Source organism: Mesocricetus auratus, unplaced genomic scaffold, assembly GCF_017639785.1.
Source record: "Mesocricetus auratus isolate SY011 unplaced genomic scaffold, BCM_Maur_2.0 Super-Scaffold_4256, whole genome shotgun sequence".
NCBI lineage: Eukaryota > Metazoa > Chordata > Mammalia > Rodentia > Cricetidae > Mesocricetus > Mesocricetus auratus.
In genome coordinates, this window is record NW_024429182.1 from 53,097,196 (window position 1) to 53,114,028 (window position 16,833).

At 49.0% G+C, this 16,833-nt stretch overlaps 1 protein-coding gene across 3 annotated transcripts in view; it reads left to right on the forward strand.

The window, feature by feature from the left end:
- Dpp3 (dipeptidyl peptidase 3) overlaps positions 1 to 16,275 on the forward strand; it is a 22,951-nt gene extending 6,676 nt beyond the window's left edge. For 2 of the 3 annotated variants that reach the window (XM_005064034.4, XM_013115215.3), the window contains exons 5-18: positions 1 to 48; positions 1,071 to 1,170; positions 3,879 to 4,009; positions 4,105 to 4,235; positions 4,309 to 4,367; positions 5,385 to 5,579; positions 5,736 to 5,848; positions 6,219 to 6,311; positions 7,587 to 7,649; positions 7,729 to 7,853; positions 7,959 to 8,079; positions 9,303 to 9,482; positions 13,439 to 13,601; positions 15,711 to 16,275. The exon at positions 1 to 48 is cut by the window's left edge and continues 27 nt beyond it. In XM_005064034.4, the coding sequence (XP_005064091.1) occupies positions 1 to 48; positions 1,071 to 1,170; positions 3,879 to 4,009; positions 4,105 to 4,235; positions 4,309 to 4,367; positions 5,385 to 5,579; positions 5,736 to 5,848; positions 6,219 to 6,311; positions 7,587 to 7,649; positions 7,729 to 7,853; positions 7,959 to 8,079; positions 9,303 to 9,482; positions 13,439 to 13,601; positions 15,711 to 15,886 (1,698 nt within the window). In that variant the 3' untranslated portion in view covers positions 15,887 to 16,275. Of the gene's footprint in view, positions 49 to 1,070; positions 1,171 to 3,878; positions 4,010 to 4,104; positions 4,236 to 4,308; positions 4,368 to 5,384; positions 5,580 to 5,735; positions 5,849 to 6,218; positions 6,312 to 7,586; positions 7,650 to 7,728; positions 7,854 to 7,958; positions 8,080 to 8,523; positions 8,574 to 9,302; positions 9,483 to 13,438; positions 13,602 to 15,710 lie in introns of those variants that run through there. The other variant, XM_040749956.1, reaches the window with a different exon arrangement.
- Positions 16,276 to 16,833: the final 558 nt, after the last annotated feature.

Below are 16,833 nucleotides of genomic sequence, written 5' to 3' on the forward strand. Positions count from 1 at the left end.
TGTACCATGGAAGATGCTAAGCTGGCCCAGGACTTTCTGGACTCTCAGGTTTGGGAATTAGCACTTTGGGATACTAGTTTGTCGGGGCTCCTTGTCCCTGCCCCTTCACCATGGGCACCTGTTCTTGGGTCCCAGCTTGAACTCAAAAGACATATGGGCACTTTGGGTCCTGGAGGTGGAAAAAGACTTATGGGATCTGTGTGTGTGAGGTGAGCCTCTGCCAGTCAGGAAGACAAAGGTGTTACATGTGTGTCAGGAGGCGTCCACCCTTGCCATTCCCACGCTTCCAAGATGGGGCTCCTGGAGCCTGGGCTCCCAGCCACTTGCCAGCTGTGTGGCTGTTTCCCAAGTCCATCTCACACAGCTGAGAGTGGGCTGAGGTGGCTCTGTCTCACACAGTGGAGCTGGTGCCTAGTAAAAGTTATCACTCATGGGGTTGGTGAATGGCTCAGTGGGTGAAGGTGCTTGCCAGTAAGCCCAATGACAGGAGTTTGATCCTCTGGGATCTACATGGTGGAAGGAGAGAACTAATTCCTGAAATTATTCTGAGACCTTCATGCAGGTACTGTGGCACATGTGTGGACCATTTTTCTTTTTAAATTAAAAACTGTTTTGTGTGTGTGTGTGTGTGTGTGTGTGTGTGTGTGTGTGTGTGTGTGTGTGTGTGTATGTATGCAAATATGTATCTATTTTTTTAATTTATTTTTTTAAAGATTTATTTATTATGTATACAGTATTCTGTCTGCATGTGTGTCCACAGGCCAGAGGAGGGCACCAGATCTCATTATAAATGGTTGTGAGCCACCATGTGGTTGCTGGGAATTGAACTCGGGACTCCTGGAAGAGCAGTCAGTGCTCTTAACCTCTGAGCCATCTCTCCAGCCCCTATTTTTTAATTTTTTTTGAAGTTAGCATTTAGTGTGTGGAGCACAGCATGACAGTCGTCCCTGGCTCTTCTGGTAGGCTTGGAAAGATTCCTAAGAGAAAGCCCAGCCTGCCTTGCCTCACTGCTGTCTGTGGGATGGCCACTCTTCCACGCTCCCCTCAAACCCTGCTCTGGTCTTTTCCAGAACCTCAGTGCATACAACACACGGCTCTTCAAGGTGGTCGACCAGGAAGGAAGTGGGAAGTCCCACTATGAGGTGCGACTGGCTTCAGTGCTTAACACAGGTGCGCTCAGGCCCTAATGGATGACCCAGGTGGCTCAGGGCAGCGGCCCAGCTCCGCTAGCAGAAAGAGTCCTTTGGTCCCAGTTATTTCTTCATACAACAGAAGAGTGGCCCTGGACTTTCTGGAGTCCTTTATTAATGTGAACCAGTACTTGTGAAGGGACAAGGGACCAGGCTCTGATTGGCTGGTCTCACTCCCAGCCCAGAGTGAGATCAGCATCTCCGCAGTCACTCAGACAGGGAGTGACAGCGGTGGGGACCTGCTACAAGGCAAAGGGAGTGAAGATACTGAGGCCCCTGTTTTCACCCATCCACATCCCCAGCCAGTCCCCAGCCTCCGGCGCTCTGCTCTCGCCACATTCTACTGCTTCTGATTCCTACGTCTCGTCACTAAGTCGCCACACAGTTTGCTGCTTGTTTCCTGCTCAGGACCGCTTCTAGCCTAGCCTAACCCGTCTTTACCCAGCCATCCCCTCTTTGTCCCATGGCTGGGTGTGGATGGCATCTTTTAGGGACCTTTCCCAGCACTCTCAGTCAGTTCCTAGTTGGTCTTCTGTGTCTTGATGACAAGCCCTCTGCTAGAATTGTCATCGTCTTTCCCAGTGTCCAGTCTTTGTAGTACTCGGGTACTCAGGGTGAGAGCGTGGGGGTGAATGGACGTACCATATGCATTGGAGATAGAGGGAAACTATGAGCCACCACAGGATGATGGAGAAACTTAGGGGACAGAATGAAGTCTGCTGTCACTGAAAACAACAGACATGAGCTAGAGAGATGGCTCAGCGGCTCAGAGCTCTCCCTGCTCCTCTAGAGGACCTGTGTTAGGTTCCTAGCACCCACATTAGGCCAATGGTAACTCCAGTTTCAGAGCACCCAACACTGTCTTCTGGCTTTCCTGGGTACCAGGCATGAATGTGGTATACATACATACATGCAAACATTCATACGTATACACAAAATAAAAGCAAATACATCTTAAGAAAGAAAGGAAAGACACACATATCTGGGAAACGGAAGGGGGTCACGATGACGTAGAAGCTAGAACTTAGCAACAGCATGGGCCGCAGCGTAGGACAGCGCACGAGTGGCTTTAGGGCTGGGAGTGCGGATTGTGGAAGAGCACTGACCTAGCTTTGGGGCTGGGAATTCGGATTGTGGAAGAGCATTGACCTAGCTTTGGGGCTGGGAATGCGGATTGTGGAAGAGCACTGACCTAGCATGCTCCAGGCCCTGGATTCTATTCCAGATACTCAGCTCTCACAGTTTTTGAGATGTGGCTCTTATTTATTCATTTTTTCCCAAATATTTATTTCTTCCTATATTTTTTCTTTTTGAAGATTTATTTTTATGTGTACAGTGTATGCGCCTGTGTGAGTTTCTGTGTACCAGGTATGTGCAGGTGCTCAAGGAGGCCAGGAGAGGGCGTCAGATCCTGTGGAACTGGAGTTATAGACAGGTGTGAGCTGCCATGTGGGTGCTGGTAATTGAACCCAGGTCCTCTGCAAGAGCAATATATACTCTTTTTGCTTGTTTTGTTTTTCAAGACAGGATTTCTTTGTGTAGCCCTGGCTGTCCTAGAACTCTCTCCATAGGCCAGATTTGCCTGGCTCTGCTTCCCAAGTGCTAGGATTAAAGGTGTGCACCACCACTGTTCTGCAAGAACAATATGCACTGGTAACCACTGAGCCATCTCTCTAGTCCTGCTATTATTTTTCTAGGACAGAGTCTAACTTTGTAGTTCAGGCTAGCCTGATGGAGTTATGGGTGTGCACTATTGTGCCCATCATAACTCTTGGTGTTTGTTTGTATGGAGTATGGGGGTTTTGTCGAGGTTATTTATTTTATTCATTTATTTATTTTTGAGATAGGGTCTTCTGTAGTCTTTAAGGATAACCTAATCTCACTGTGTACCTGAGATGACCTTGACCTTGACCTCCTTATCTTCCCTTGCCTACTTCCTAACTGATGGTGTTGCAGGTGTACAGTGCCATACCCTGCTGTTTTACGGTTTCTTTTCGTTTTTTTTTTTTTCTTTTTATTTTGTTTTTGTTTTTCGAGACAGGGTTTCTCTGTGGCTTTGGAGGCTGTCCTGGAACTAGCTCTTGTAGACCCAGGTTGGTCTCGAACTCACAGAGATCCGCCTGCCTCTGCCGCCCGAGTGCTGGGATTAAAGGTGTGCGCCACAACCATCTGGTTCTTTTTTTTCTCTTTTTAACCTTTAGCATGTGCACACATATCTTGGAATAGAAGTCAGGGGACGATCCACAAAAGTTGACTCTGTCCTCTCACCATGTGGAGGTTAAGTTAGGGGTTAAACTCAGGTCATCAGGCTTGATGGTTAGAATCCATACCCTTTGAGCCACATCTCCAGTCTCTGTGCATTTTGAGACGAGGTCTCACGCTAGCTCAGGCTGGTCTTAAACTCAAGTGTGATCCTCCTGTCTCTACCTCTGAAACACCAACCAGGATTGTGGATGTGTACCTTACCTGGTTTATGCAGTGCTAGGTATCAACCCGGGGCTTTGTGCATGCTACGAGAGCACTATCTGTTGAGTCATATCCCTGCCCCTAATGTGTGCATGCTTGGAGAAGACAATTTATCCTCATTTCTGTTGGAATGCGGAACCTTGAAGTGCTTAGTGGGCCAGAGTAAAAAGCCTGCTGGTGTCCTGTATTGGCCTTTTCCCAGAGTGTTTCCTCATCCCTTAGACCCTGCTCTCGACTCTGAATTGACTTCTAAGATGAAGAGCTATGAGTTCCAGGGAAGCCATTTCCAGGTCACCCGGGGAGACTATGCCCCCATCCTCCAGAAAGTGGTAGAACACTTGGAGAAAGCCAAGGTGGGTCTGGCTGGGGCCTGAGGGAACAACTTACAACCCCTCTGGGCAGCAAAAGTGGATGGTCCAAGACTGACCAGAGCCCTTTTTACCCCTAGTCGTATGCAGCCAACAGCCACCAGGAGCAGATGCTGGCCCAGTACATGGAGAGCTTCACCCAAGGCTCCATTGAGGCCCACAAGAGAGGCTCCCGCTTCTGGATTCAGGACAAAGGCCCCATTGTAGAGAGGTGAGGTGCCAGCCTTTGCTCCCCCTCCATGCCATTGCCAGATTTCCTCCATCTCTCCACTTCTCTCCTCTAGTTACATTGGCTTCATTGAGAGCTACCGTGACCCCTTTGGCTCCCGAGGAGAGTTTGAAGGTAACTTCTTGTAGAGGGGGAGGTTGGGTGGAACTCCCTCTTGTTCAGGTCCAAGTTCACACTTCCATCCTCCCTCGAGGGTTCTGTCCTTCCCTCCTGGAAGTAAGACAGCAGCCCTGGGGCAGTACTTATAATATCCCGGGTATCGAGTAGCACAAAGTTAACCTGTCATCGTCCCACTGAGCCATCACATGATGGCTTTTACCACAGTGGTGGCTGAGTCGTTATCCTGACTGAGGCATTTGATTGTTTTGTCTTTTGTGCCTGACCTGGCAAGGCTCTAGGTAGACAGACAGACAGACAAACATGATTTCTTTCTTTCTTTCTTTCTTTCTTTCTTTCTTTCTTTCTTTCTTTCTTTCTTTCTTTCTTTCTTTCTTTCTTTTTTTTCCTGAGACAGGGTTTCTCTGTGACTTTGGAGGCTGTCCTGGAACTGGAACTAGCTAGCTCTTGTAGACCAGGCTGATCTCAAACTCACAGAGATCCGCCTGCCTCTGCCTCCCGATTGCTGGGATTAAAGGCGTGTGCCACCACCGCCCGGCCAAACATGGTTTCTTACCCTGGATTTCCCCATCTGTTCTGTGATGCCAAGTATTCAGACCCCTGAGCATCATGGAGTCATGTGTGTAGTGATATGCTCAACAGCTAGGGGTTGTGTGCCTCGCCTGTGAGACTGATGTAACTATCATCCCTAACTGGCCCCCATCGCACAGGGAGATCATTGCTGGAGGATTCAGACTGGTCTCTGCCGACTCTCATTCTCCCCGTTCTGTATAGAGACTGAAGATTGAGTTGCTAAAGCCGGGGATTAGCCTGGCAGGAGAGAGGAAAGGCTCAGACCTGAGGTCCACATGCCTGCAGCTTTCCTGCCTGGGGTCTGGGACGTCATGGTCCCCAGCAGCCAGCACAGTGCTACTATACACGGCGCATGCATTATGCATGTGATGGCTGGAGGAACTGGGTAAGGTGCAGTGGGATCCCAGGATGCTGCCAAAACACAGCCCCACTTCCCGGCAGGTTTCGTGGCCATGGTGAACAAAGCCATGAGTGCCAAGTTCGAGCGGCTGGTGGCGAGTGCTGAGCAGCTTCTGAAGGAGCTACCCTGGCCTCCTGCCTTTGAAAAGGACAAGTTCCTCACCCCTGACTTCACTTCTCTGGATGTCCTCACCTTTGCTGGCTCTGGCATCCCTGCCGGCATCAACATCCCCAACTGTGAGCTCCCTTCAAATCCTCCCAATTCAAGGAAGTCCCCTTGCGGTCCTTCCCTCCACACACGTTCTCACCACAAACTGCCCTTTCCCCTCACCCTTCTGTCAGCTCCCCTTGACCTCTGCCCTTTCCTGTGTCAACTCTCTTCCTTATCTCTAGATGATGACCTAAGACAGACCGAAGGCTTTAAGAATGTGTCTCTCGGGAATGTGCTGGCTGTGGCCTATGCCACGAAGCGGGAGAAACTCACGTTCTTGGAGGAAGAGGACAAGGTAGGCGCTGGCTGCCTGAGGCTTGGGGCTAGCTGGACTGTACCTGGCTTTATTGAGTCAGGGAAGGCACACCTGTGACCAACATTGTGGTAAGGTCAAGAGTCCAGCTTTGATCCTGGCTTGGCCACTTTCCTGTCGTGTGGCCCTTTGTCACTAAGGAGCTTCCATTTCCTCACAGGGTACACAGAGGAGTCGGTCCCTCCACCTGGGTCATTGAGAGGTTGAGATGGGCTGCTCCACACATGGAGTGGAGGATGTCTGTCTTTCAGAAAGCACGCTCCCCACATGGGCCTTCGCCTTGCAGGGAGGCCTGGTGTGCTATGTGCCCCCGGGAAATAGTGATCAGTGGGGTCATTGTTTGTCTTGGCAGGACCTGTATATCCGCTGGAAGGGGCCGTCCTTTGATGTGCAGGTGGGATTACACGAGCTGTTGGGCCATGGCAGTGGCAAGCTCTTTGTGCAGGTGAGAAGGGCCACTGGGGTCACTTGACCTGTGCCATTCATTTCTAGGGCAACTTGGCTCCCTTCAGTATCTGGAAAAGTACACGCTCAAGGTGCAGAGACAATGCTGCAGCCTTGGCAAGGCAGCAGCAGAGACTGGCCCTTCCTGGTCTCTGTCTAGGGGGACCTGAGTCCTTTCTTCATGGGGGTGGGAGGTGGGGGGGCTTCTCTAGCCTGAGCCCAGCAGTCCCTCTTGGTCATCAGCTCGGCTGAACTGTCTTGGAGAGCCCTCTTTGCCCGTCCAGTCATCTGGGCTCGTGGAGCAATTGGGGTGGGGGTCTAAGGGACTGTCCTCCAGAACACTGCTTTTTCCCCATTAGCCACAGTGTCTGGAGCCCTTGGCTCACACCTGGCTAAGGAAACTCGGGGTTCCCAGTGTGGAGCCACACAGCTGAACTAACCAGAGGAGCGCAAGGACCACCAGTGAGAATGGGGTCCTGGGTTGGACCTGCTCCCATTGCTGGAGCTGCCTCCCTAGACGAGGGCGGGCTAGAGTTGGACCTGGTAAGACAAGAGAGTTTAGAGCACAGCATGGTGTCTCATCCAGTCTTTACTCAAGCCATGCTCTTAAATACTTTTCTTCTGGCTGGGCCTCAGTGGGCCCATCTGTACAGTGGGGTTTCTGATGCCATCACATGAACTGTAGTGAAGAACAAAAGAGAAGGTCCGGTGTGAGCCCTGGCACAGTAGGGTTTAGCAAACCTGTGAGTATTAGGAGGCAGAGAAGTTGTGCGGCACGGTTCCATTCGGGGGCTCTTGGTTTCTGAACCCCAGTTTTCCTGCCTGTGATGTGTGGGGATGATAGAGCCTTTCCCCGGGAGGTGGCTGTATTAAGTGTGTGACACATAAAAGTCACTCGGCATACGGCAAGGTGGGAGGGTCATTTTGGCAGCATGAGTGTTGGGGCAACGACGGGGGGAGAAGCAGCCAGGCTCTTTGGCCTACTTATTGTCTCCCACACAGGTCTGGAGAATTTGAGTTCGCAGACAATGTCAGGTGGTCCCTCCCCTGACTGGACCATGTCCCTCTCTGTACAGTAAAGTGAACAGGTGGTTTCTCTACTTCTGAGGGAGCCACGGAGGTGGTTGGCATCACAGAGCTCTGAGAATTGCAGGCATTAGTGTAACAGTGTACTCATGGTTCCTGTCAGATCATTCCCTTTCCTTATATTCTGAGCCACTTAGATTCTGTCCAGGGACACTGTCCCTCAGCCCACATTCATGCCCTTCTTCTACAGGATGAGAAAGGTGTGTTCAACTTTGACCAGGATACAGTGACCAACCCAGAGACTGGGGAGCAGGTGAGAAGATCATCCTTGGAGCTCTGCTGCTGGGCTGGGAGGACACAGGCAGGGCCTGATTCCTGGGTCATTCTTCTAGATTCAGAGCTGGTACCGGAGTGGAGAGACGTGGGATAGCAAATTCAGCACCATTGCCTCCAGCTACGAAGAGTGCCGGGCCGAGAGTGTGGGCCTCTACCTCTGCCTCAACCCCCAAGTGCTGGAGTAGGAACAGTGGGCTGGAGGGGTGGTGGCTGAGTCCCCGCACTGGGCAGCTCTGAGGGTATTGGCATACAGGGCTAATCTGATCATCCCTGTCCCCTCCACCAGGATCTTTGGCTTTGAGGGAGCTGATGCAGAAGATGTAATCTACGTGAACTGGCTCAACATGGTGCGGGCTGGACTGTTGGCTTTGGAGTTCTACACTCCAGAGGCGGCCAACTGGCGACAGGTGGGACTGGCAAGGAGCCACCTTCAGGATAGAGAGGGGGCTTGCAGTGTGGTCACAGTCTGGATTCTGGGTGTAGGGATGGGACAAGCCACATCACATTTCTGCTGGAAAGAGAGCCAGGATCCAAATTCATGCAGTCTTCCTTCTTAGCCACTGGACTCAGTTACAACAAATAATTTTTATTTACTAGCAAGTAAATACAGTTTGGGGAGGCCATCCATGTCATCAAAGGGTATGCACTACAACACCTTGCAGCAGCTGGGGGAGTCTGAGATAGGTTTACCTGAATCCAGAAGTTCCTGAGAAGCCTGGGAAACATAGCAAGACCCCATCACAAAAGAGAAGAGAGCTGTAGAGATGGCTCAGTGGTCAAGGACAACGGCTGTTCTTGCAGAAGGCCCCTGGTTCACTCACATGACAGATAAGAATTGCTTGTAATTCCAGTTCCAAGGAATCCAGTACCTTCTCTTGGATTCTACAGACGTTGCATACATGTAAGCAAAACACCTATGCCTTTAAAATAAAAATGAAACAAGTTTTTAAAAAGTTAAAGAGAGAAAGACAGAAAGAAAAATATGCATGTGTGCATACATACACACTTAAAAGAAAGCAGGTTTTAGAATCTGGCCTGATGTTTGACCCCGACTGCTCCTTTAGCAGCTGGTGACCTTGAGCTAGGCACTGACTTCTCTAGGCCCCAGTGTTTTGTCCTATGTAAAAGTGGGGATAATGATGCCTACTTGGTTCCACTGTTTAGCACAAAAATGATTGGGAAAGAGCCAGCTGTGGCACACCTTTAATTCCAGCAGTAGGGAGGCAGAGGCAGGCAGATCTCTGTGAGTTCAAGGCCAGCCTGATCTACAGAGTGGGTTCTAGGACAGTTAAGGCTGCACAGGGAAACACTGTCTCAAAAAAAAACAAAAACAAAAAAGATTGGGAAAGAGTCCTCAGGGTCTTGGTAGTGAGGGGACCCTGGGAGTAGCTGCTGTCTGGAGCATCAAGAGCTGTGGCAGGTGATGAGGTGGCATTGGGCACCAGGCTCTGCTCACACAGCCTGTCCCACTGGACAGGAGAGTGGAAGAATTGGAGGGGAGAGGAGTGGACAGGAAGGATAAGAGCGATAAATGGACAGTGACAGCTGACAGCATGTTGAACACATTAACAAGCTTGCATCAAGCTCTGCGCAGGGGCAACACATGACCTCTTTTCCGTGACCCTGGCAGGCCCACATGCAGGCTCGGTTTGTGATCCTGAGGGTTTTACTGGAGGCTGGTGAAGGACTCGTTACGGTCACTCCAACCACAGGTTCTGATGGGCGCCCAGATGCACGTGTCCATCTGGACCGCAGCAAGATCCGGTCAGTGGGCAAACCTGCCTTGGAGCGATTCCTTCGGAGACTCCAGGTAAGTGAAGGTCTCATCTTGATCGTCTCCAACTTCTTCTCTGTCCCTCCTGCCCATCCTGCCCTCCTGGCCAGTCCATTCATCCAGCCAGTCTTTCTGGTGACTGAGAATAAGCTAAGAGCAGTTTCTCACACAGTCATGACTGCAAACATAATGCCTTCAGATCATGCAAAGAGCTGTATGGTGGTATTCCTGCTGGGTGTGATAGTGAGCGAGATTGGAAAAGAAAGGCCTGATGTTTGCAGAGGCCAGAAAAGGGGATTGATTCCCCTGGAACTGGAGTTACAGACATCTGTGAGCCAGCCTGTGGGTGCCGGGACTAGAACCCAGGTCCTGTGGAAGAGCCCCCAGGGCTCTTAACCACTGACCCATCTCTCTAGCCCTGAGAAACCCATCTTTATAGTATGGTACTTTCTACAAGAATAGGGACATATCATGAATCATAAAGTTATGATTCTTTGAATTAGGATCAAAGTATCTGTGTAATTTTATGCCCATCTATTTCTAGGAAGGATCTAAAGAGTCTTTCCATAAGACATGTGGGAGTTTGGGGTGATTTTGTTTTTAAAGTTGAGGTGGGGAAGGCACTGGTGGTGTGTGTGTGTGTGTGTGTGTAGCCAGCCAGGTGGTAGTGATGAATACCTTTAATCCTAGCACTCAGGAGGTAGAGGTAGACCGATCTCTATGAATTTGAGGCCAGCCTGGTCTACAGAGTGAGTTCTAGGATGGCCAGGTCTGTCTCAAAAAGCAAAAAAAAAAAAAAAAAAAAAAAAAGAAAGAAAGAAAAGAAAAGAGAGAGAGAGAGAAAAGAAAAAGAAAACCACAATGTCTTTGGTAGGTCCTGGGGTAAGAAGGGGCATTATTGGCAAAGCTAATGAGACCTAGGTGGGGCCTGGAATTTAGTTAGTAGTAATGAGCCAGTTATGAAGGCGGTGAGGAGAGAAAGCCATGCTGACAGCTTCTGGGAGCTCACTGTACCATCTTTACAGCTTTCTAGTAAATAGAAGATTTTTGCTGCAAATGGCAAAAAGGAGCTGTTCTCAGAGCATTAGTTGTAGGAATCAAGGGTCAAATAAACCAGTTCTAGGCAAGATTGAGCAAGCCCCTTCTAGAGACTGAGTTGGTAGGTCTCTTTTTTCTTTCTTTCTTTCCTTCTTTCTTTCTTTCTTTCTTTTTTTGAGCAGGGTCTCATTATGTGACCCTGGCTGGCCTGTAGACCAGGCTGACCTCAAACTCAGAGACTGGCTGGCTTCTTTCTCTCTAGTGCTGGGCTAAAGGTGTTACCACCACGAGTGACTCAGTTGAGTCTGTACAAGTGTTCTGTTTCCTCAGCAGTGTTTCACAGAAACATAGGTGAAGTCATCTTTGATCTGGCTGTATATTGTGTCAGCCATGCTTTTTCCTACTGGTGTTAAAGGTTAGGTGTGAACCTGTGTTTGTGACTTCTTGGGAGGTCTGGCAACAGTGGGCTGAATTCCTAAGTGACTAATTGGTGGGAACTAAGTAGTAGGCCCACATTCAGACATGGCATGAACTTCCTGCTTCCTGTTATTCCTATAGTCCAATTTCTGTATCTACCAATTCTACATCCATAAATTCAATCAATTGCACACATGCAAAAATATTCAAGAGAATTGTCTTGTTACATAGCATTACATTGTCTTGGGTATGATAAGTAATCGCAGGGGCTGGGCTATAGGGCAGTTGGTAGAGTACTTGCCTAGTGTACATGAAGACCTGGATTCCATCTTCAGCACTGTTGGCTCGTACCTGTGTTCCCAGCACTCAGGTGTAAAGGCTGGAAGATCAGGAGTGTAGGGTCATCCTTCACTACATGATGAGTTTGAGGCCAACGTGGGTGGACTACATAGGCTCTGTCTCAAAAAAAAAGCAGGCCTGAAGATATGGCTCAATGGGTAAATATGCTTGCTGCACAAGCATAAGGACCTGAGTTCGAATCCCCAGAACCTATGTAAAAAGCCAGGCCTGTTTGCATACAGCTGTAACCCCAGCACTGTGAGGGGCAGAGATAGGAGGATCATTGAGATTGCTGGCTGCCAGTCCAGCTCCTGATTTAGTGAGAGACCCTGTTTTAAGGATTTATGGTAGAGAGTGATAGAGCAGGATGCCCAATGTCTTTTCTCCGACTTCGTCTGCACACACCAAACATACATGTGCCTATATATCAAACACATACACACAATTAAATCTTTAAAATTTGTAAGAAATCTAAATGTGGTTTAAAATATACTATACCAGAAGATGTGTGGAGGTTATACACATATAGCACACCATTTTGGATTAGTGTCTTGAACATGCAGATTTTGTTATCCACAGAGGGTGCTGGAACCCACTCCTAGTAGATTGTACCTGCCTGAATCATTCCTGCTACTACTGGCTCCTTTGGCATCCACGTTACTAACTCTCCAGTTTGAGCTATCTGGTCTGGCTTGTTGGTGTGATGAACATGTATGAAGAGATACGTGTTACCAAGAAGTGAGACAGATGATCTGAGTCACGCCCAGGGTCCACGTGGGGGAAGGAGAGAACAGACGCCCACAAGTTTTATGTGCACACACTCCCCAAGAAAAGATAAACATAAACTTTGATAAAAAACTAAATAGATTTCCTTGAAGTAAACTAGATAACCAGTGAGATGAACAAAGGAAGGCGCATAGGAAGGACAGATTGCAGATCTAACTGAAGATAAAAAGAAATAAAACATGGAGTAGAAAAACAACTGGGGGGCAAGATTTCAGTCTTGGGATGGAAAGATGGCTCAGAGGTTAAGAGCACTGGCTGCGCTTCCAGAGGTCCTGAGTTCAATTCCCAGCAACCACATGGTAGCTCACAACCATCCACAATGAGATCTGGTGCCCTCTTCTGGCGTGCAGACATACATGGAGGCAGGATGTTGTATTCATAATAAACAAATGAATCTAAAAAAAAAAAGATTTCAGTCTTACTAGGCAAGCACTATACCACTGAGCTGTATCTGAAGCTTTCCAAGAGGAAGGCTAAAGAGAAACTGAGCAATGTCTATGAGAATGAGAAAGTCTAATGTAGCTGAAGCTCAAGAGCATGGGAGAGAGACTGAGAAGAAGCAGTGTCATAGGAGAACCTATGTTGGTGGAAGGGAAGGATACACTTCCATAGCTACCTCTATGTGGGCCTTAATCCCATTTACAAAGGAGCCTGGATGCTTTTACAAGTCTCACCTCTAAGCTGGGCATTGGTGGCGCACGCCCTTAATCCCAGCACTCGGGAGGCAGAGGCAGGTGGGTCTCTGTGAGTTCGAGACCAGCCTGATCTACAATAGCTAGTTCCAGGACAGCCTCCAAAACCAGCCTTGCTCCAGGTTCAGTGAGGGACCCTGTTTCAAGGGAACATGGCAGAGAGTCATAGAGCTGGACACACACATGCATAGGCCACACATACACCACATTCATACGCATACATACATATGCCAAAATGAATTTAAATGATAATGGAAAGAGGTGAGGCTTTTGTTATTATTATTATTATTATTTGTTTTTGTTTTGTTTTTCGAGACAGGGTTTCTCTGTGACTTTGAAGGCTGTCCTGGAACTAGCTCTTGTAGACCAGGCTGGTCTCGAACTCACAGAGATCCGCCTGCCTCTGCCTCCCAAGTGCTGGGATTAAAGGTGTGAGCCACCACCGCCTGGCTATTTGTTTTTTTGAGACAGTCTTATGTAGTTCAGGCTGTACTCCCTATGTTGCCAAGGATAATCATGAACTCTTGATCTTCCTGTCTCTACCTTCCAAGTTCTGGGATTATAGGTCATTAAGTTTTAGCACTGAAATTTTATAGAAGACAGATCCTATCATAGCACATCCTATCCAGAGGTAGGCACGGCTGGCTATGGTCCCTGGCTGGCAGAGTCCTGTGGATGTAATGTGAGTGTCCATTCTAGACGCTTAACTCCTTCTTACAGGTGCTGAAGTCCACAGGGGATGTGGTTGCAGGGCGGGCCCTGTATGAGGGGTATGCAACGGTCACTGATGCACCCCCAGAATGCTTCCTCACCCTCAGGGACACAGTACTGCTGCGCAAGGAATCTCGGAAGCTTATTGTTCAGCCCAACACTCGCCTCGAAGGTAATGGATGTTGCACCCATCCGATGGAGCTACCTGGGTTCTTTCCAGAGAACAAATGACACACTTGGCTCAGGGAGGGCCCCCTCTCTGCCGTGTTCTTTCTGGCAAACTGTGGCACTTTCCATCTCACACACCTGGACACTGGCTGTCAGGCAGCAGCAAGAGATCTCAGGAAGGCCAGCAGAGGAGGAACTTGTGGAGGTCGGGCCAAGGCTTGGAGGATCTGAAAGGTCCTAGCAGGAGGTAAAGTCAGGCAATGAACTGGGACTGCACAGGCCAAGCAGAACCTAAGAGAATTTGAAACATCAGCGTTAAGGATGGAGATGTCCTTGTTCCTCTCCCCTTCTCAAATAACATTTCCACGTCTAGAATGCCTGCGTGGAGCTGGTACCTCGTGTGCCTTTTTATCGCCCCAGTGCTCTGAGTCCATCCTGCTTGGCAGCCTTTGTCCATGCTGCTCCTTCCACTGGGCTTGATCGCTCTCAGATCCGTGCCTGTCCTCAGGTCCCTGTTACACGGCACCCTCCTGAGGCATGCTGACTCCAGCCCCTCCACACAAAGTAACCCCTTAAATCTCTTATCTCCTGGCTTCATTTTCCTTGTGCTTTGATACATCCACTCCAGGGATGGAGCAGTGGATGGGACCCATCCCATTAGGAGTGAGAACAAATAGAGATACTAATCACACAGGGAAACATTCATGAGTGTCTTAAGGATACTAACAGTGCTCTGAACACTTGGATAAAGATCCCATCTATAACTTTATAGTATCCAGGAAAGTTCTTGGGCGGAAGTGGTGGTGCTTAAACCAGAACTGAGGAGCATGTTGGATTTTTCAAAGGTAGTGGTATGTCCTAATGGTGGAGCATTTGCCCAATATGTAATAGGCCCTGGGTTCCACCCCCAGCACTTTGGTAGTTGCTAGTGTGGTGATGGTGGTGGAGGACTTGCAGGTCCTGGGTACTATGTTTTCACAATAGTCTGGGTTGGTAGCTCTCTGGCAGCATGATCTGCACTGCCAGATAAGGCCCTAGGTATCATCCCCAGTACTGAAAAAAGGAAGAACCTCTCAAGGATTAACTCCAAAGCCCAATGAAGCTTTCATCTGTGAGCTCAAATACACACACACACAGCTTTGTCACATTTGCCTCAGGCCATACAGCTAAGTGGGTGCAGAGTCAAGACTTGAACCTGAGCCATGCTAGCCTGAAGCCTGCACTCTTAACTACTGTGAACCTCTCAGTGCACACACCACACACAGGTCAAAGGTAGAGCAACTGAAGAGGGATAAAGGGAGTGCTTCCTGCTAGAATTCAGGGGCCTGGAGACGGGCCCAGTTAACAGGTAAGATGCTCAGAGATGCTGCTGCTGAGGTAGCTAGCACTCACTGAGCACCAACTGATGCTATGATACATAACCACAGCACCTCGACAGAAGAGGTAATGTGCTTATTCCCACTTTACTTGTAAGGCACTGAGGTTTAGTACAGCTGGGAAGATTGCCCGTGGCCTACACAGGTGAATTAGTTGCTGGACTGTGAGTTTCAAGAGGCCAAGGACTGTATCTGTTTCATATAATATATCACTTAAACACTGATTTTAGATTTATGTGTGTTTTGCTTGCATGTATGTACATGCACCATGTGTCCACACAATGCCCACAAAAGGGACTGGATGGTTGTGAGTCACCGTGTGGGTGCTAGAGGCCAAGCTGAGTGCAGCCTGGGTCCTCTGTAAGAGCAACAAGTGCTCTTAGCCCCTGAGCCATCTCTCCAGCCTCCTGACATAGCACTGTTACTGACCATCCTTGTTAGTGATTGTTGGGGTTTGCTTTGGTTTGGTTGAGGCTAGAATTCTCTAGGATTATGGTATGTACCGCCATGCCAGACTTGATTTGAACCTTGACTTAGGGAAGGCTGGTAGCAGTCCATTTAATCTGCTGTACTTCTGCCTTCCTCACAGGTTACTCTAATTACTGAATTAGATAACTGGCCTGCACGTTGAACAGTTTGTGCCAAGAGCTCAGTCGGGACTCGCTGCTCTCAGGATGTTGTTACGACTCTGCTTCCCTAGTCACATCTCTCTCGGTTTTCTCTCCATCTCCTCCCAGGTTCGGAAGTACAGCTTGTCGAGTATGAGGCCTCAGCTGCTGGTCTCATCCAATCCTTCTGTGAGCGTTTTCCAGAAGATGGGCCTGAGTTGGAGGACGTCCTTACCCAGCTGGCCACAGCAGATGCCGGATTCTGGAGGGACCAGGTCAAGGAGGCCCCAGCTGGCCAGGCTTGAGAAGATTTCGTGATTCCTTTCCCCACTCCATCAAACCAGGGCCACCAGTGGCCCTGCCTTGTGTGTGTGATTAGGAGTGGGGGGGGCAGGGGGGAGCTCTGACTCTGGTGCTACCTCAGCTGAGGGTGGTGATGCTAACCCTTCCATTTGTCAGCACTTTCCAGTTTACCAAGTGCTTCCTCAGTTCCTTGGTCTGCACTGCCATCTTTGGAGGGAGCTCCACAGGCTGCCTACTCCAGTTCCCTACATGGGACAGTGGCAGTTCTGAGAAGTGACTGGTCTAAATCTGGCAGGTGGCATGTGACAGAGCCAGGGTTCAAAGCTCACCAAATCCAATGCTCTTCGTGTATTACTTTTATAACCAGAAAAATAAATACGACAAACCACCATCATCTTTGCTATATGTGTGATTCTTCCTCTCTGGGTTCAGAGCCTGTGGAAGGCACAGCACTGCAGTTCTGGCTTCCAGTTCACAACAGGATTTTGATATTGTCTCTAAAGGAAAGCACAAAGGCATAGTATGAACTCTCCTTTGTGACACAGTTTTAATATTTATTTTTTATTTATTTATCTATTTATTTTTTGTTTTTCAAGACAGGGTTTCTTTGTATTGTTTTGGAGGCTGTCCTGGCACTCGCTCTGTACACCAGGCTGGCCTCGAACTCACAGAGATCCGCCTGCCTCTGCCTCCGGAGTGCTGGGATTAAAGGTGAGCGCCACCAACGCCCCGCTCCCTTTAGTATTCATTTTTATGTGCATGTGTGCATTTTCTCACTGTGAGCTGATCCCAGCAGAAGCTAGAAGACGGCATCGGATTCCCCTAGAACTATACCTACACAATTGTGAGCTGCTGTGTGGGTGCTGAGAAGCGAACCGGGGACCTCTGCAAGATTAGCAAGCATCTTGTACTTTATAATATTTCAGGACCTTAAGAGCTAGTACCCATC